Source organism: Bos grunniens, chromosome 2, assembly GCF_055505025.1.
Source record: "Bos grunniens cultivar Pamir isolate PY7600 chromosome 2, Bosgru_T2T1.0, whole genome shotgun sequence".
In the NCBI taxonomy this organism is placed as follows: domain Eukaryota; kingdom Metazoa; phylum Chordata; class Mammalia; order Artiodactyla; family Bovidae; genus Bos; species Bos grunniens.
The window spans coordinates 131,761,567-131,782,585 of record NC_141166.1 but is presented as its reverse complement, the minus strand read 5'-3'; the positions used below and the strand labels follow the sequence as shown (position 1 = coordinate 131,782,585).

General features: G+C 35.4%; 1 protein-coding gene across 1 annotated transcript in view; it reads left to right on the top strand.

The window, feature by feature from the left end:
- MAP3K2 (mitogen-activated protein kinase kinase kinase 2) overlaps positions 1 to 21,019 on the top strand; it is a 90,603-nt gene that overhangs the window by 56,375 nt on the left and 13,209 nt on the right. Inside the window, exons 6-15 of the mRNA XM_086362192.1 lie at positions 4,048 to 4,161; positions 4,665 to 4,752; positions 8,015 to 8,145; positions 9,365 to 9,444; positions 10,658 to 10,725; positions 10,894 to 10,986; positions 11,679 to 11,885; positions 13,702 to 13,850; positions 14,225 to 14,356; positions 18,354 to 18,483. Coding sequence (XP_086218318.1) covers positions 4,048 to 4,161; positions 4,665 to 4,752; positions 8,015 to 8,145; positions 9,365 to 9,444; positions 10,658 to 10,725; positions 10,894 to 10,986; positions 11,679 to 11,885; positions 13,702 to 13,850; positions 14,225 to 14,356; positions 18,354 to 18,483 — 1,192 coding nt within the window. The remainder of the gene's footprint in view (positions 1 to 4,047; positions 4,162 to 4,664; positions 4,753 to 8,014; positions 8,146 to 9,364; positions 9,445 to 10,657; positions 10,726 to 10,893; positions 10,987 to 11,678; positions 11,886 to 13,701; positions 13,851 to 14,224; positions 14,357 to 18,353; positions 18,484 to 21,019) is intronic.

Sequence of the window (21,019 nt, the reverse complement as noted above, 5' to 3'; positions counted from 1 at the left end):
TTTCAAATACTTTTTGGGTTTTTGGTTAGCTATGAACACCTCTTCTTGCCTGGCCCTGTCTTGACACTTATTTGTGTCTGTGCTGGCCTGATTTCCAACTGCCTGCCCCTGAGATTCTGAGGACTTCTCAGAGATACGACTGTAGGGTGTAACCTGAGTACATAAGGGAGGGAATGGGGATTGGTGATACGAGGCTCAAGGATGTGGTGGGAGATGGGGATGGATGGGCCCCACTTGCCCACAGTGCCAACTTGCTGGGTGGTACACCCTTTATGGACCTCCTCTCTTCCTTGTCTTCCCGATTACCCTGCCAGTGTTTCCTAGTATCTTTTATAAACATACCTGAATCTTTATCTCATGGTACGATTCTGGGGAACCCAGATATATCTTTGTTTTGGTTTTGTTTGGTCTAAAATTGTGTCATGGAAAACTTTCAAATGCCAAGGTACATTGACTACAATATTTCCTTGACCTGTGAGCCTAGTATGTCTGTCAAGAAAATTAGGTTAGTTTTGCATGATTTGTTCATATTATTCCTGTCTGAGCTCTTAAAATTGCCATTTCCTTTTCTGAGTTCTCCCAGTTTGTTTACAGACATACCTTGTAGATACTGCAGGTTCAGTCTAGACCTCTACAATAAAGTGACTGTTGCAATAGAACCAGTCACATGAATTGTTTTCCCAGTACAGTTATGCATGTGTTATAGTCTCTCAAGTGTGTGATATTAAAAAATACTTTATAGTTAAAAATGCTAGCCATCATTGTAAGCTTCAGCAAATTATAATCCTTTTGCAATAGTAACATCAAAGATCACTGATCATAGATCACCATAACAGTTACAATAATAATGAAAACAGTTGAAATATTTGGAAGAATTACCAGAAAGTAACATAGAGACACAGGGGAGTAAATGCTGTTGGAAAAATGGTGCCAATAGACTTGAGGCAGGGTTGCCACAAACCTTCACTTTGTGAAAAAACAGAATCTGTGAAGAGCATAGGTGATGTGCTCTAAAGCAGGGGTGCCTGCATATAATATTTTCTAGGGTTTTCTTGAGGATTGACGTAGAGCTGATTGACTAGGTTTTAGCAACTTGCTCCCATTTTCCAAAAATTGGGAAATTTCTCCGTATCAGCTTCTTTTTCTCATGCTTTCTGAAGGAGTCTTAGAGTGGTTTTGCTGTTTATATCTGGGTGTCCTCTTGGCAAAAGTATGGTAGAGGAGGCATTAGGGTACAACATTACATTGCTTAACGTTTTCCTGCCGCTCTGAGTTCCTGTGAGAGTCTGTGATTTTTGAGTTAGCTATGTTCTGATTCACAAAATGACAAGCCTGGTGTGTGTTCTTGGACAGTGGGGGTACTAGGGAGAGACTTAAAAGAGGTGTTAGTTTTATGGACCTGTAGATATGCAGAAAACTCACTGATACTGTTTTTATTCCGGTTCTATAAATATTTTTTTTTCTGTGTAGTACAAAATCCTCTGTTCTAAAAGAATTTTTTGGTTTACCAGAATTGAAACAATTTAAGCTGGGATTGGATCTTTATCTTATACAGTGTCAGGCAGGTATGTATTGTCACAGGGCATAGACGGGGATGTGCAGGCCAAGTGGATTTTCTAAGACTTTCTCCATTTTAGATAGGTAGACGGTGAACCTTTTTATGAACTGTTTTCATGTTTCACTATGTAAAGTTAAAAGATAATTCATTTATTTCAAATTTAGGTTCTATTTAATGAGATTTTTGGACTCAGTTTTTTGTTTCCTTTCCAGAAATTATTTTTATTAACATACAACTGATTTACCTGTAATAAGCTTGAGGGAAATAGATTTTATGAATGAGACTGAAGTGAACTCACCAAACAAGAAAATATTGGGTAATTTATTTAGTATAATTTAGAAAAGGTGAAACTTGTTCTCGACTTTTAGTTCTTGTTTTAAAATTTGTAACAGGTGCCGTTAGCACATATGAGAGATTACATCAGAGCTATAGACCAAGGTGCCACTCCAGGCTCCTCCAGAATGTCCAGATTTCACTCTAGCAAGCTGTAGAATCATTTATGTTAATATTCTGTTACTGTGATTTAAACTAGTATCTTTTCCTTGGAGAAGTAAACAATACAATTATAAATAATGTGTAGTTAAAGTAAATATTCAGGTTTTCTCCTTAAGTGAAAATTGGCAGAACAATCCTTATCATTGCTTTAAAATGTTTTCTAGTATTTAAAATTTAATTTAAAAGCTATTAAAGATGGGAACAAAGGGTTCATGATTGATAGAAAAGTGAAAGGAATTTAATTAAGTAGATCAGACTTGTTTTTTGATATCAGTTACTATTCTGTTTGTTTGTTTGTTTGTTTTAAGAAAAAATTCTCAGGAAAAAAAAGGGCCTAATAGTAGATAAGTTGTAACAGTATAAAATTTGCTATGAACAGAAACTGGGAATATAATTTCAAGTACTGAGAGAGGGTAGGCAGATTGTATGATGTAATTCACATTAGTCTGCCTTGTATTTGTGTCTGGCAGCCTTTCTTAAACAAGGGGTAGTTTTCATAAAAGAAATCGACAGAGAACGAGTTCACACCATGTCAGCTAGTGGGTTTGAGTACAGATGAAGCTTTACCCTATGATATTTATTAGACAGACAGTATTTACCAAGAAGTTGCTTTCTGCTGTGCTCTGCCTTCACTGCTAGTTTAGGGGAAACCCTTGTCTGCTGGGTGTTCATACTGCACAACACCCTTACCTAGTTCACTGGCCCTTTACGTTCGCATGGCCTGTATACTGCTTGTGTTAGTGCAGGCTCACAAGTGTGGAGTACGTTTGCTTGTTTTCATTCTGTCCTTTTAATGAAATGGAATGTACTTTGAAGATTATTGACAGAGTTGTCTTTAGCTAGTAAATTTACATTTTTTTTGTTACTTTTTTATCTTTATTTGTATTGGTTTTGCCATACATCAACATGCATCCGTCACGGGTGTGCACGTGTTCCCTATCCTGAGGCCCCTCCCACCTCCCTCCCCATACCATTCCTCTGGGTCATCCCAGTGCACCAGCCCCAAGCTTCCTGTATCTTGCATTGAACCTGGGCTGGTGATTCGTTTCTTACATGATATTATACATGTTTTAATGCTATTCTCCCAAATCATCCCCCCCTCCCCCAAAAGACTGTTCTATACATCTGTGTCTCTTTTGCTGTCTGAGCCTATTATACAGAGTGAAGTAAGCCAGAAAGAAAAACACCAAAACAGTATACTAACGCATATATATGGAATTTAGAAAGATGGTAACGACAGCCCTGTATGCGAGACAGTAAATTTACATTTAAAACAAGTATTTTGTTAAGTAGTGTGAAGCTTGCTTTTCCCTCACGGACTGTTTAGGTGCTTCTGTCGCTTATAACGTCTGATCCGTAAGAGGACTGATGAAAGCAGAGTGCAGCATCCAGGGCTTACTGAGGGTGGCTCACCTGTTCAGCTTACTGCTTTAGATGGCGGTGGCCACGTTGCCATGGTCAGGGACAGCAGTGCAGGGTGGGCTATAGACTGCGGGCACGGTACTGGTGGCACCCCGCCACGGCATCTGCCACCAGTGCTTAGTTGCGTGTTATATGTTGGTAAGTACACTGGTGAGAATGCATTTCTCTGGTTATTATTTTTAAAAAATAAAAATTTCATCAGTGCAGGTGAAAGATAATACTTTTATATAGTTTTTGTTTATGTTCCTTAATGCTGTTTTGAGGTGAAGAGACTATAACTTAAGTTTAACGATATTGTGGAAATATCCTAGAAAATTGATCTTTAATCTTTAAATATGTTTTCTAGAAAAATTTAATGTATAAGAAAGCAAAAAATTTATTCATATTCATTTTATGATTTCAGTGATGGTAGGATGAGAAGAAAAAAACCTAGATACATGTATTCATTCAGAATTTCATTATACTGACAAGGAGCAAAGTATTTTGAGGTTGATAATTCCATAATAATGGAGATACTCCTGGAAGGACTTGATGAGATGGCTACACAATTCCTTATGTTCCTTTTTGTTTAGTTGGTAATTCCATTAACCACCCAAGATGACTTGGACAAGGCTGTGGAACTGCTGGATCGTAGTATTCATATGAAGAGCCTCAAAATATTACTTGTAATAAATGGAAGTGCACAGGTATGAACTGGGAATTTTTTTCAGTGAGGATTATAGGATATATGCCTGTAAGAAGACAATGTATGAAACATAGTTATATTCTATAATCATTGATATATTTTCAGTATGATTAAATTTAAACTTAAACATTGTAATTGCTATAGTTCAGTATCCTTGCTCCTCAAAACTATATAGCCAAAATTACAAATAAGTATAATATACTGTACACATGATGTTAATAGCAGCTGAGAACCTGGGAAGAATTACATTAGATTTAAAATTTCAAAGAGTAAATTTGCTAAGACCCAGACAGAGAATACTTGGGTTGTATTTGATAGGGGAAGGAGTCTGATTAAAACCCTAAAGGAGGGTACTCTTTCTGCCCCCTTCTGATGCCTATGTCAGAAGCTTTCTCTATCTCCTTTATACTTTAATAAAACTTTGTTACACAAAAAAAAAATAAATAAATAAAAATAAAACCCTAAAGGAGAAGAATAACATTCATCTTCCTTTTTTCTCTTTAGGCTACTAATTTAGAGCCATTGCCATCACTAGAAGATTTGGATAACACAGTATTTGGAGCAGAGAGGAAAAAAGGACTTTCTGTAGTAGGTAAGAAAGCTTGAGTGTAAATCATGAAATGGGTTATTCTCAGCTTCATCTCCATTCTTTAATGTAGGGCAACACCTGTACATAATCCTGATAAATAGTTTATCTTTTTACTCCTTGTAGTTTATTGCAGTTAACTACATTCTAGTATCTGATGTCCCTTGAAAAGTTACTTCAAGTATTAACAGGATTAGCAGTCACCAGTTTAAATATTTCCTTTCTGTATATACATGGGGTATTTTGATTTTTAAAAAATTAAAACCTAAAAAATGTTTTAATTGTAAAAATAAAGGGAAAAAATTAAAAGTAATTCCAATATATTAAAGTTAATGGATGGACTAATAAGTTCATAGGCCTTTCTCTAAGTTTTAATTATTGCCAGGAATGCTGTCAAAATAAAGATTGCTAAGAATTTGCAGATTATGCTTTATAATTACTTTAGTAGTCATTAAAAATACACTTATAATTAAGCTTATGATAGAAAAATGGATCCTATGTGCAATTTTTTTTTTAAAGGAGGCTTATTAGAGAAACATAGGCTGGGCAGAGGTGCTCTGAACTCGCCAGTTCTGTGAATCTTCTTGAGTTTGTATAAAACATTGATATTCTACATTTTTATATGATAAAAACATTATATTGCTCAAAAAACATTGATATAAATGTTTTTAACAGATAGGGCAGTGAATATGGGCATTAAAGGTAGCATGAAAACATGAGAGATGGATTTAAAGAAGGAAGGTAGAAGGAGATAAAAACAGATGAACAGGGAGAAAGCGAAAGGGAATCTAAGACTGGTGATAGAAGAGGATTGTTAGTAATGAAAGAAAAGGTTAAATTGGCGTGTGAACAAACCAAAACATTTATGAATTTGTTACTCATCTTCTGTCTTGTCCCCCCAAACTATTTATGACTTGCTGCTGCGTGCGTGCATGCGTGCTCAGTCATGTCTTGACTCTTCATGGCCCCATGCACTGTACCCTGCCAGGCTCCTCTGTCCACGGAATTCTCTAGGCAAGAGTATTAGGATGGGTAGTCATTCCCTTCTCCAGGGAATCTTCCTGGCCCAGGGATCACACCTGAGTCTCCTACATTGCAGACGGGTTCCTTACCATCTGAGCCATCAGAGAAGCCCATTTTACATCTGCATCCTTCCAAGTGTCTGTTTTATGTTAAATCTCACTTTGGGTTTCCAAAGTGTTAGAAATATGAGCAGCAGAGATAATATACAAGTAAAATAATAATAGTTGCTTATCTTCATTTGTATTTATTTTTATATAATTTTTGATAAAAGAATATTACAAGTATCTGAGTTCAAATTCTAGCTCTCTAATTAACCAGCAGCCAGTAACATGGTCCTCATCTTTAAATCATGGGATTATTGCAGCAGACAGTTGAGAGAACACTTTAAAGTACATTTAGCTTTTCAAACTAGAAAGCATGACGGTTATTAATCATCGATTTCTTTCTGTATTCCCTTTTCTTATCATTATAGTACCTATCATTTTAAAGCAAAAAAATGCCGGTTCACCTTAGTTGTATTAGATAGAACAAGCTAAATACATTAGTTAAATTGGCAGTTTTAATTCATTTTCATTTAAAACTGTGCTGAATGCCTCACTTTTACTCTGCTAATAAATATTCTTATTTGACTTCAGTGCCAGTATAAAAGAAACGGAAATTGTAAAGTATAATACTACTAGTCTTTTCTTGGCACCTCTTTAAGCTTGAAGTGGGCTTGATAGATATGACCATTATCTTTTCCCTTTGTTTATTAAAAATTATTTCCTTTAATTATTTTCACAAAAGATAGAAGAAGAACTTCTTTGGGACAGGAGTATATGCTGGTGTGAAGGTCTTGACCATTGAAATATCCAGTACTAACAAAGTTTCAAAAATATAGGTTATCAAGTAAGGAGATAAAGAAATTTTCAAAGCCTTTTTTCTTCCCTGTTGTGCTTTGAGAAATGAGTGTATTTATCTTCTTTTGTAAATAAGAGCTTATGGAAGGAATAAAAACATTAGGGACATTGTGATCATAGTTGTTGCAAAGTCCAAATCAATTCCTGGCTCAGAGGTTTCCTAATAATTTTAGAATCAAGTGTAGAATATTATCTTTTTTTATGCGTATCTCTTGGTAATCATTTTGTTCTCTTTCTCCCTCTCTCTCCACTAACAAATGCCAACATGTGTTTAGTGACCCCTTTACATGAGGCAAGAGGCTTTTTTGCTTGAAATTTGACCAGAATGCAAATGCTCACATAACTTCCTCAAATCTCTTTTTTAATTTCAAAAAATTAGGAGGAAAGCACAGAAACTGTGTTAATAAACATAGCACAATGAGATGAGCTATTTTAGTGTCTCTAATTCTCTAAACTATGAAGAAATTTAAATTCCAGGAATGTGGCTTGCCACCAGAAGCCTAATTTTAAGTATCCAAGGATAAAATCCAGCATTCCAAATTGGAAACATTCTAATATTGGCTAAATGACTAAGAAGTAAATCTCACTTTAGATTTCTAAAGATTAAAGAGAGGCAGTGCAAAGAACATCCTGTAGACAAATGTGCACGGCGTATGTTCATTAGGAATAGTTTTGCCATCACAGCACCTTTGCAAAGGAAAGCTTTAGTCCCATGTTTACAGATGAGGAAACAGGTTCAAGGAGATTAGATAGCTTTTCCAAAGACAGAGCTGGTAAATAACTGGAACTAGAATTTAAACTGAGGTTGGACTGTGAAGTTCACATACTTTCACATGATCACATAGATCATGATGCCTTTCATAAATTACATTAAAGGGTAACATATATCAGGGTACCAGTGACCTTTGGAAATGAAGAAGCAGTGGCATTTATCTAAAAATATAAGATCCCCTGGAATGGCTACTCACTCCAATGTCATTCCCTGGAGAATTCCTTATACAGAGGAGCCTGGCAGACTATATAATGGGGTTGCAAAGATTCAGATACGACTGAACAACTTTCTTTTCTTTTTGTTTTTCATTGTGTTATCAACCTCATAATGCAGTTGTCAGCAGGCAGAAGAACATACTACCTAACAAGTATAAATGACTATTACATTAAGGTGGGAGTTTAGAAAAGAGTAAAAAACATTTGAAGTTTTACAGACATGAGTGCTCTGATAACTTTTAATCAAAATTGGAGATCAGTTGCTAAAATCAATCATTAAGTTCTGAGTGTATATTTAATTAAAATAAGAATTGGTCCCCTGATAGAATTTATAAAATCTATAATTTTTCTCTCTTGAGGTCCCATTAGTAGAGATAGAAGCTCCCCTCCCCCTGGATACATTCCAGATGAGTTACACCAGGTTGCCCGGAATGGGTCATTTACCAGTATCAACAGTGAAGGAGAGTTCATCCCAGAGAGCATGGACCAAGTAAGCAAAATTTGAATGTTGTTTTTCATTTCATTTAAAGGGATATTGTCAGGGGATAGTGTGGTTTGGCAGGTATATGGAGGAAGGTATTTGTTTTACCTCTTGTCCAGTCCCATATCTTCCTTTTCAAGTGAGCAAAACAGGGGAAATACAGGAAAATACCCACTAATTTACATGTGTCTGTATTCATATATAAAGAAAGGTGGTATAAGGCTGATTTTCTTATGTTCATAAATGAATGAATGCATTTGTTTATAATCCTGATATTAACATTCAATTTAATAAATGTTTAACTTTGTGAAGTTGAGGTTTGTCTACTAGGATTCCTAAAACATTGAAAAAAATTTTTTTAATCTTTTTAAAAAAGATTTACTTTTTAATTTGTATCTTTGTTTTTGGCTGCACTGGGTCTGAGTTGCCACAGACTTTCTCTAGTTGCTGCTAGCAGTGGCTGTGCTTTGTTGTGATGCGTGGGCTTCCCGTTGCAGAGCACAGGCTCTAGAGCACGCCTGCTTCGGTAGTTGTGGTTCGCAGGCTCAGTAGCTTTCGGGTTTAGTAATTATAGCGCATGGGCTGAGTTGCCCTGCGGTCTATGGGATCTTCCTGGACCAGGAATCGAACTCCTGTCTTCTGCATTAGCAGGTGGATTCTTAACCACTGGACCACATGGAAGGCCTTAAAATGTTTTTTTAAAGTTTTGTAGTAGTGAAGTATTTTTATGGAGTTGCTGTTGTTCTCTTATCATTACATTGGCTGCTTGTATTATTACAGGAGTTCACATTTTCTAATAATGTAGCAGTCATGGTGTCATTTATTTCAGTTTGGGTGGTGCTGTTGTTCAGTTTTCAGTAGACAAAATTATGTGAAGTGTTTAGCTTTTAATTATTTAGATGATAATCCAGAGCGGAAGATATAGAAAATTCCTATTTTTCTATTAGTAAATTTTGCAGTTTTAGTCCACCTACAGGGGACAGCTACTTTTAGAACATTTAAATAGGGTGGCTGCTATTGGATATGGAGTTTATTTTTTGGGTACTGAAAGTGTTCTGCGATTTTGGTGAAAGTTATACATTCTGCTATTAAGCACTGAATTGCACTATATGCTTTAAAATGGGTGAATTTTATGATACATGAATTATAGCCCAACAAAGTTATTTTTAAAAAACAGTAACTTCGGTTATATTCATGTAGAATCAAGGTGGACTTTTTATTTTTCTAGATGCTGGACCCATTATCTTTAAGCAGCCCTGAAAATTCTGGCTCAGGAAGTTGTCCATCACTTGATAGCCCTCTGGATGGGTAATGTTGATTGTAGTTTTTGTTTTTTAATATACATGGGTAAATATGCATATGTATTAATAGCACGTTGAAGTAGCACATCAACTCTTCTGTGCTACATTCAGAGGAATGTAGTTCATACTCATGTATACTTAATGGCAAATTGATTTTTCCAGTCATCAGGCTCAGTATCTTTTTTACTTAAAATGATTTCTGATGATAATATTTTGTTTCCTTCTTGGTAAATTTACTTTTAAACCTGTGTTGGTGAAACTGCTGTCAAATGTTTCATAATAGGTTTAATTTTGGAGATTCTTTAATTTCTGTTGTTCAGAATTATTTTTATTCTGGTACCAAATTATAAGTACTGTACATTCTTGGTAATTATGTCCCAGTTTTGGTTGTCAGTTAAAATTTAAGTACTTTTTGTGAGGAATATACTTTTGTTCAGGAATATAAGCATGGTCAAGTTGCATCTGTGAATTTTTGTTACAAGTGCTCCCTCTCTCCTGGTCTCAGCAGGACTGTTTTCACTTGTAGCGTGCAAAGTCAGTACCTATTTACTCTCCTCTGAGACTGCTTTTGAAAGTAACTTCTGAAAATGCAACTACTATTGTATGGAAATATACATTTAATTTTCTATTAATCATGTATATGAAACCATTGTCTGTGCCCATGTCTGTCTCAAGATAGATACTTAAAACATTTAAGGAATTCAGGGGAATGAATAGTGATGTGAAAGCTACATATTGAGTACTTAGTATTTGAAAGACAGTGTCCTGAGATAGACAAGTATAAAATTGCTGAGTTAGTATTATCTCCTTGTTATAAATGTGGAAATCATTTCAGAAAGATGATTTGCCAGGGTTGCAATAACTAGTTTAAGTGGCAGAGCTAGGATTGAAACACAGGTTTTTCCATGTATCTATAATGCCAAAATGTATCTTTCTTAACCACTGTACTCTGTAGGTCAGTTTTAAAAACCAGGCTTTTTGTGTGCGTGTATCAAATAAGTGTTTGAAAAAAGTTTCCTTTTTTCAGTTAATGTTTCAGAGAGAGTGCTGTACCTGTGTATGTATATATTATATATATATAAAATATGTATATTTGTGTGTATATATTTCAAATACCTATATATCTATACATACATATAGATACTGATATTGCATAAAGATTTTTTTAAAATATCTTAAATACTTTCTCTTAAAATAATGACACTTTTTCTACTTTTTAGAGAGAGCTATCCAAAATCACGAATGCCTAGGGCACAGAGCTACCCAGATAATCATCAGGAATTTTCAGGTTAGACTGTTCACGTTCTAAATGTTTAAATATTTATGTCATTGAATAATATTTTGGCTGGGTGGGAGAGAGAAATTTTTTTAAAAATCCAAAAATGTGTAAATGTGTTTTTCATGATCAGAAATATTTGATTTTTTAAATATATAACTTTCTTATGTATCTTAATAGACTATGATAACCCTATCTTTGAAAAATTTGGAAAAGGAGGAACTTATCCAAGAAGGTATCATATTTCTTATCACCATCAAGACTATAATGATGGTAAGTTTATTAGGTCAACAACAGTTGTTAAAAATCTCGCAGACAAAAATAAGTTTGTTCCTGTATGACTTAGTTTTCTACTTAAAACTTTTTAAAAAGACTTTGGATCATAACTACAATAGCATTTTAGCTTTATGCCAGCTTACCTCTTGAGACATGTCTTTCCTTAGAAAAAAAAGAAGTAGTTAAAAATGGTACTAATTAAAATTACTCCTTTAGTGATGAAATGCATACTGTATTCTTTTTTTTTTTTGTATTGTCCTTTTAAGGAGAAAAAGTACTTCCTATTAACTTTACAGTTTTTGTTTATATTTTAAATCATTACTGAAAATGAAAATAAAATATTTTTCTCCTTTTTATACAAAGTGAGAGAGTTCTGTCTGTGCTTTTATGAATGTGTGAGCACACAAGTTATTTGAACTTATATTCAGACTCTGTTTCTTTTTTCCCCATTTTTCATTTCTACTTATACCTTTTTTTTTTTTTCGTGATTCAGTGTTAGCTAGGGTAGTTCCTTGAACTCTTAAAAATACTGTTCTTAAGTTTAAAACGTAAAATCAAATAATCATTGCTGTTTTAGCTTCTTATCCTAGTCACAGAACAAATTCTGTTCCTTATGCTACAAATTTTAAATACTTTGAATTACGATATATTATTACAAGTTGCAAGGTAATTCTGTTTTCATTTTGTAGGTCGTAAAACTTTTCCAAGAGCTAGAAGGACCCAGGGGACCAGCTTCCGATCTCCTGTGAGTTTCAGTCCTACTGACCACTCCTTAAGCACCAGTAGTGGAAGCAGTATCTTTACCCCGGAGTACGATGAGAGTCGAATAAGAAGAAGGGGAAGTGACATAGACAATCCTACTTTGACTGTAATGGACATTAGCCCACCCAGCCGCTGTGAGTAATAGAAATTGGCATAGTGAAATGTGTGGCAGAACCTGTGCAGAATTTTATAATATTAATAGGAGCAAATATAACGAAGCCAGTCCTCAGGGTGCAAGCAGGTTTTCAAAAGAGGTAAAAATGATATTTCTAATGTGTTTATAATGTTGGGTAAAAGCATGGTATTACTGCTAATTACTTTAAATGATTTACTATCTTTTGCTTTTTTTGGGAAAATTGTTACCAGTTACTCATTCGTTCATTCCACATATTCTTATTGAATGCTTAGTTCTGAGAAATTTTAAATATGACCTCCAAGATGTAATCTAATGGGGAGAATGATGTGTGGAGAAATAATTATAGTATAGTGTCTAATCAAGACCTTTAATGTGAGGAGGAATTCACTAGTTAAATAGGTGACATATACAGGAGGCCATGACATATTTTGGGCTTCCCTGGTAGCTCAGCTGGTAAAGAATCCTCCTGCAATGCAGGAGACCCTGGTTCAATTCCTGGGTTAGGAAGATCCCCTGGAGAAGGGATAGGCTACCTTCTTCAGTATTCTTGGGCTTCCATGGTGGCTCAGATGGTAAAGAATCCACCTGCAATGTGGGAGACCTGGGTTCGATCCCTGGGTTGGGAAGATCCCCTGGAGGAGGGCAACCCACTGGAGTATTCTTGCCTGGAGAATCCCCATGGACAGAGGAGCCCGGCGGGCTACGGTCCATGGGGTCTCAAAGAGCTGGACATGACTGAGTGACTGTGCACACATGACATATTCTGAAAATGAGAAATAGTTCTTTTTTGGCTGAGGTGGAGGATATCTTACTTGAAGCAGCAGAAATAGAACTAGAATGGTAACTAAGGCCAGATTGTGGAGTATGTGACCTTTATCTTGTAAGCAATATATAAAAGATTCATGCTCAAGGGTATTTTTTGCAACAATATTTGTATACTCTGAATTCCTTGCTTTTGTGCTCGTGTTGTCGTATTTTACTTTTACACCTGCAACTTCCATTACATTGCTGCTATTTTTGGCTTAGGCAACTATATTTTAAAGTAATTAAAATAAGAGATGAATGTCTTTTATATTTACCTCCAGCTTATTTCTATAGATCTTTATTTATGTTGATCCAGGATTCTGTTAGGTATCATATCCCTTTTGCCTGAAGAATTGTTTTTAACCTTTATTCTAATATGAGTCTACTGGTAACAAATTCTTTCAGCTTTTGTTTGAAAAACTTTTATTTCTTTATTTTTGAAAGATACATATATTTTTCAGGGTATAGAATTCTGGACATTTTAATTTTTTTCTTTCAGCACTTTAAAACTGTTTCTCCATTGTCTTCTGGCTTATATACTTGCTGAGAAGTCTGCTGTATTTCTTACCTTTGTTCCCTTGTATGTAATGTGCTTTTTTTCTCCCACTGGCTGCTTTAAAGATTTCCTCTTATTAGAATGAGAGTGATGGTCTTCCAGCTTTCTGCACTGTAGGCAGATGGAAAAACTTATTACAAATATTACTGCAATAAAGATTAGAAATAGCACATCTTATATAATCAGTGGCATTTTAAATTGTGTGAAAGATGCTATTATATTTATAATCAGGTAAAAAAAAGCCTCATTGGAAAAAATTAGTCCTAGGAATCTGAACCATGTTTGGATTTAGAATTCTTACAGTTTTCAAAGATGATGATCATTATGAATTTGGATGAACATGATTTTCTCTTAATATCCAAGCATATTCAATTAAAGATATCACCAATGCAATAGTCCTTAACCATTGTGTGCCATTGGGCTACTCCCATTTTAAGAAAATGTTCTTTTTTAGCACCTCGTGCTCCAACCAACTGGAGATTGGGCAAATTACTTGGCCAGGGAGCCTTTGGCAGGGTCTACCTCTGTTACGATGTTGATACAGGAAGAGAATTGGCTGTTAAACAAGTTCAGTTTGACCCAGATAGTCCTGAGACCAGCAAGGTAAGAATCATTGAACAAGCAACTTTGTCACATTATAAGAACCATTTTTACTAAAATAAATATAACACACCATAGAATTTTTTGTTTTTCCTCAATGCAAATTATTTGAAAAAAATAGATAATGGATATGTTTACTTGCTGTGTACTCTGGATTTTCTGTTTTAGTACTCAGTTGTATTCTTAATCTGATTTAGTGTTGGTTTAGCATACCATCAAGGACTGTTACAGAATTATTGCCTAGAGACTTTAAAATGTTTATTCTTTGGGAAGTGGAAATTTCAGAATGAAATCACCTTGATGGTCTATGATGTTTGCATTTTTTTTGCTTTTACTAGCAATGCTATAAAGACTTAACAATGAGTTCTGTCTTTCAGGAAGTAAATGCACTTGAGTGTGAAATTCAGTTGTTGAAAAACTTGCTGCATGAGCGAATTGTTCAGTATTATGGCTGTTTGAGGGATCCCCAAGAAAAAACACTTTCCATATTTATGGAATATATGCCAGGGGTAAGTTAGTACATCCTTTGAAATTAGAGATACTCTATTTAAAGTCTTAGTTGAGGATAAAGAAAAACAACAACTTTGATTATAAAATGTTATGGACATTTTGGAAGAGTTTAAATTTAATATAATTTTATTTTTCTGTCTTCTTCACTTATCTTTGTATTTTTTTTTAAATACTAAAGTATACTAAAATAGGTTATAAACATCAGAGCAGTCTATACTCAGATTTCCCTAAGTGCACTAAAAATAACACACAAGTGGTTTATCCAAACCAGGATTCAGCCCAGGACCACACCTTACATTTTGCTACTATGTCTCTTACCCCTCTTTTAACATAAAACAATTTTTAGGTGACATAGATTTGACAAAGAGACCAAGCTAGTTGTTCTGTTGACAGTCTCATCTCATAGACTTCTCTGATCACATCCTCATGGTAGTATTTAGTTTGTTCCTTTGTCTGCATATTTCCTATAAACTCCAACTTAGATCTAAAATCTAAATTATATTCAAATTCAGCTTTTACCAGCATGCATCCCAGATGATGCTGTGCATCCCATTAGAAGACACACAGTTTCTGGTGGTTCTGAGAGTGATGTTAAGATTGACGGCTTAATTAGGGTGATTGACATCCTGTTTTCTCCATTGTAAAGTTTTTTTTTTCTGAAGACCAGAAAGTAATCTGAGCGGTAGCAGTGGCACATGGGAATATCCAGTTCCTTTTCAATCATCTACCTAAATGTTTTTAACACAGATTAATAAGAATTGCCTGAGTCATTCATTTCATTAGGAGGTGAAAATGTGATTTGCAAAAAACTCTTTCATTCCTTCTACATTATTTTTAGTATATGTAGAGTACATTCTAATACTAATGATTTTCAACATGGTGGTATATTTACTCACTTAAAAATACATTCATTCTCATAATAGGTGATATGTGTTAGAAAAAGATTTGTGGATCTTTAAGGAAAAAGCTTATTAGAATTGTATGTAAAATAAAATATACATATTGCAGCTTAATCTTATGGATCAACAAAACCGTGGACCAGTATCTGATAGTACAGTTGTCCTTTGGTATCCCCGGGGGATAGTCAGGCCCTCCCACAGATATCAGAATCCAAGTATGCTCACGTCCCTTATCTAAGGGTATAGTATTTGCGTATAACCTGCATACATCCTTCCATATACATTGTCATCTCTAAATTACTTATACTACCTAGTACACTGTAAAATGCTACATAAATAGTTGCCAGTGCAGCAAATTCAAGTTTTGCTTTATGGAACTTTCTGGAAATTTTTTTTCCAAATATTTTCAATGAGTAGTTGGTTGAATCTGGAGATGTGGAGTCCAAGAATATAGAGAACTGATTGTAATGGTTTTAACCATCCTCAGTCTTACAAGAGCAACAGTAAACTTTGATTTTTATCTTCATGAATAATTGTTTATAGTGACATCATTGTTATTCATCATTGCTGCTGTTTTATTTTCAAAGATTTATCTTGGCAGTGTAAAAATTGTTCTTTAAAATTCAGTCTACAGAAATAATTCAAAAGAAGATGAAAGTTGTGTACCTTTGTTTTAGTACTGTCTGTAATGGCAAAAGTGGAAATATCAGTTCACTCAGTGGGAGTAAATTATGATGACATTGTCCAAGAGAATATATATTTAAAATTGTGAAAACCAAGTAACAAAGTTGGAGGAAGTAGGAGTACTTTGAGAACGAAAAAGAATATAAAATGCTTTTTAATATTGGTAATGGTATTTTAAAAGTATCTGTATTTGAAAAATAACAGAAGAAACTAAAAAATGAAAATGTAATATGTTGGTGTTGTGATTGATTTTTCTTTTATTCAGATTTCCATTACTGTTTGTGCAGTAAAGATGTAAATTAAATACCTATGAATAAATGTGACTAGAGATGGAGATTATTGAATATAAAGTTAATTAAATTGGTTTGTTGGCTAGAACCAATTTATGTCACAAATAGAGATGTAAGTCCTCTTTATATATTTAGCCATCTTAAGACTAAACTAGGACTATTCAGGAAAAGGTATTAGATCATATTTCTGATTAGATTTTGTAAAGATAGCTATCTTTTCAAAGTGTAGGTTATCAGTCCTTGAATTTGAAAAGCATGTTACTAGATTAATTACAGTTCTCGTATGATAAACCTATGGCATATATGGACTGGACATAAGTGTTCCTAGACTTTGCTGAATCTCCAGGTCTGTGAATTCTGTATAATTTCCATCAGTAGATTTGGTATAATGGGCCCCTTTATGCCCTAGATTCAAGCTTTGCCAGAAACATCATTCTTCAATTTTCCCAAAAATAGCATTTCATTTTTTAGTTAATCTAGAACTATTTTCATATTAGAACTGTAAGTTTCTTTTATCTCCAGTGCCTGGATTAGCAGTTGACTTCTGTTACTCTTACTTACACACACAGTTTATCTGGCACAGTGCTTTCCAGCCCACTCCAGTTGTTCACACCAAAGAAGGTAACATTTTCATGTTACATAGCAGTATACACACTACATTGAGAGAGCTGTTAGCACCATGGGCCACTGGCCTAGCTGCCTGAGGACCCAGAGGATGCAAAAGTCTGGCAGTCATTTGCAGCCTACAGGTATCTGGGGGCTTATGATTTGGAAAGCTCAGTTCTAGCTCTGTTATTTTGTGCATTACTACAAGAGAGACATAGTAAGTTGACTGAACAAAAAGCCACATTGAGTTATAGGTATGCCTGGTTGCCTAGCTTGAGTCACTGTCTAAGGCTTTCAATACATGTCTGCAAGTCAGGGTTAGCAGGACTGCATCTTGCTGTCCCTTCAGGGATTGCTCAGAATAGTGGAAACAGCATATGGCTAAGTCTGCAAAATCCAAGGATCTATTTTTATATGACAGAGTATACAGTTTACAAGAATTGAAAGAAAGACAGGAACATTTGGATATATTTTTTCTTTAAAGGAAAAGATTTTGTCCCTCAGGAAGCATTTTATTTCTATCTTTTAAAGTGGTGATTGTCAAATTTGCACGTTGGAATTATCAGAGAAGCTTTTTCAAAATTCAGATGCCCATGTCTTACCTCAGATTGATTCTCTGTTCTCAGAAATAGCACCTGCCTAAAAAGACTTCAAAAAATTAGAAATCCCTTTTTAATATACTTTTCTCATGTTTTGAGCTAAAATGGTGAGTATATAAAAGAAAAACTTTAAAATCTTATATGTGTTCTGATCTTCTAATCATACCCATTCTTTCTCCTGAGAAGTAATTTTTCAGATATCAATAAAACAGTGTTTTAAAAACAAAGTAAGAACAAAATAAATAAATTTAAAGTAGGACATACATAGAAGAGCAAGTAGGAAAATAAAAAAAATGTATTCAGGGCAAAAACAAGCAAGACAAAGGTACTGGAGAATTTTAAAAATTGTAATTAGCAAGAGAACAGGAGATAGAACCAGTGCAGTCACAGAAACAAGGATATCAGTCAAAAATAATTTAAAGGCTTTCTTCAGCTATGCCATATACTCTTTCACAGTTCTAGTCCAGAAATACAGTAGAGTTTTGTGTTAAATTAATGGCATATAATGTCCTTTCTAAGAATTCCTGTGTTCTCCAATTAGAGCCTTCTAGTCATTGATTAGAATTCTCTAAATTAAAACATCTAGTTTTAAATAAGTAAGTCATGGGATGTAATATACAGCATAAGGAATATAGTCAAATAATACTGTAATGACTTTGTACCGAGGTAGATGGTTACCAGGAATGATCACAGTGGTGATCATTTTGTAATGTATTTAAATGTTGAGTCATTATGTTACATACCTGAAACTAACATGACATTGTATGTCAACTAAGCTTCAAGTAAATAAAATAAAGAGCACTTCATTCAGTCAATAAGAATAATAGATAAATATAGGTACACAGATCTTAAAAATATTTACCAGTGCTTTTCCTTTCCAACCATACTCTAGTTTTCTTTTGTTTTCTCTTTTCCTAGGGCTCCATTAAGGACCAATTAAAAGCATATGGAGCTCTTACTGAGAATGTGACCCGGAAATACACCCGTCAGATTCTTGAGGGAGTTCATTATTTGCACAGTAATATGATTGTTCATAGAGATATAAAAGGTAAGTAGTGAGGTGTTTTTTAAGTACTCAGTTGTTTTGTTTTGTTTTTTTTTTTAATGAAAATGTGCTATGGTTAAGAAATTTAACATTTAAATTAATTCATCTGCCTCTACAATGCCATAGGAAAACAATTCCAGCTAGTCCTGTTGTTCAGGTTTCCAAAAGGGAAGCTGTCCTGTGGAGGTTCACAGAATCAGTAAAGTTCAAATGAACATAAGAATGAGACATATTTTCATACACAGCACACAGGCTTAGAACATAGTGGTTAGGAATAGGGGGTCTTGGGGTAAGGAGAGAGTGGGACAAATTGAGAAAGGAGCATTGAAACATACACATTACCAGGTGTCAAACAGACAGCCGGTGGGGAGCTGCAGTGTAACACAGTGGTCACAGCCTGGAGCTCTGTGACGACATAGAGGGGTATGGGAGACACGTTCAACGGGGAAGGGGTATATGTATAGTTATGGCTGACTTACGTTGTATGGCAGAGACAACACAGATTATAAAACATCCTCCAATTAAAAATAAGAAAAAAAAGGGGGGCTCAAATTTGACCCAGTTCGCATTCAGGCTTTATCCATCATCACATGTGTAATCTTGGACAAGACACTTAGTCTTTCTATGCCTCGGCTCCTCAGTTTTTAAACATTAATTTGGCTGATCTGGATCTTCGTTGCTGCACTTGAACTTTCTCTAGTTGTGGCAAGCAGGGGCTGCTCTTAGTTGAGGTGCATGGGCTTCTCATTGTGGTGGCTTCTCTTGTTTTGGAGCACGGGTTCTAGGTACACAGGCTCAGCAGTTGTGGCACATGGGCTTAGTTGCTAAGGCGTGTGGAATCTTCCCTGATTGGGGATTAAACCCGTGTCCCCTACATTGGCGGGAAAATTGTTACTCACTGCACCCCCAGGGAAGTCCCAGAAGGAGCAGTGTTTAAATGGCAAGGGAAAAAGAAAGCTAGTTGCTTACTTTTAAGTTTATACTCATGAGTTCATAATGAAAAGTAGGGAACCAGCTCATTATTTCGTAATAGGGTTTCTTTATTTGACCTTTCTTTTATGAACTATACTGCTGCTGCTGCTGCTGCTGCTGAGACGCTTCAGTTGTGTCTGACTCTGTGCGACCCTGTAGATGGCAGCCCACCAGGCTCCTCTGTCCCTGGGGTTCTCCAGGCAAGAACACTGGAGTGGGTTAAAAGTGAAAGTGAAGTCACTCAGTCCTGAGAACTCTTAGCGACCCCATGGACTGCAGCCTACCAGGCTCCTCTGTCCATGGGATTTTCCAGGGAAGAGTACTGGAGTGGGGTGCCATTGCCTTCTCTACTGAGGACTAAATAGAGGATGACCTTTATAAAAGTATTTTGGCTAACAAAGAGGGAATGATAGAATAGTACCATTTTACAACTACTAATGGGATTAATAGATATATGCACTAAACATTAATGGTTGCTAACATCACCTCACAGAGACAGTCTGTCATTGCATACTTCCTATTTGTAGACTATATCTACAAAGCAGTTTCCTACCCACCCACCCCCCAAATTCTTTTTGAACCTGAGTCTGATCAAGCCTCTAGATTCAGCTACCAAATTGGAAAATTATGGAACATTTATAGAGAACAGATCAGCATGTTAAATGACTCCTTAGGATGGGCTCGGCAGAATCTAGACCATAAGAAAGCTGTAGGCAGACAACTTAGATTCTTCATAAACTGCAAAGAAAAAAAAAGATTGGAAGGAACTTTAGGAAAGACCTAAAAGATGTATCAGTGATTCTCAACATAAGGTCCTTGTTTGGATTTGGATTTTTTTGGGGAAAAAAAAAAAAAAAAAAACTTAAAACCCCACTGACTATATATTTAATAATGTCAAGGAATTATTATCTGTGGTCTTATGTGTGATAAGAGTCCTTGTCTTTTAAAGATGTGTACTGAACTGTTTATTGATCATGATGTCTTTAATTCAATTCAGATAATATGAGGGGAAGGAGTGGCTAGTAGTGTGGTTCGAAGAGGTTGCCCAGATGATTACTGGGATTGGGTGAGAGGGCCGTGCAGTGTTCTGTCTGCTTTTGTGTGTCTTTGAAAAGTCTCCTTAACAGTTTACTTTTAACGTATCCAAAGTAAGGTTTTAAAAAGTTAGGTAACTATATTGGGAACCTGGTATGTACATTTTCTCCTCAGCCCTTTGTATGGATGAGCATTGATTCAGCATTGGTGATGACTCCCCAGTGATAGCTCTCCTTGTCTACCTGCCTGGGACTGTTTCTGCCCAGGTGGTAACCATTAAAAACTGGCTTGTTGGTTGTCCTTCCCCAGCTTAAATATTTTAGACACAGTGGTGTGGGTTTTTTTGACAGAGTCCTTCTTTAAGTATTGGACAGCAAGAGGTGTCAAAAAGGCAGTGCTGTTTTAGAGAATCATTGGTACCAAGGCATACTTTGGCTTATGCATGCAGAGAATGAATCCTTGACTCTCCCCTCAAGACAGGCCTTAATTGACTAGACTGGGAAATTTGCTGGAGAACAGAAGACAGGGCCAG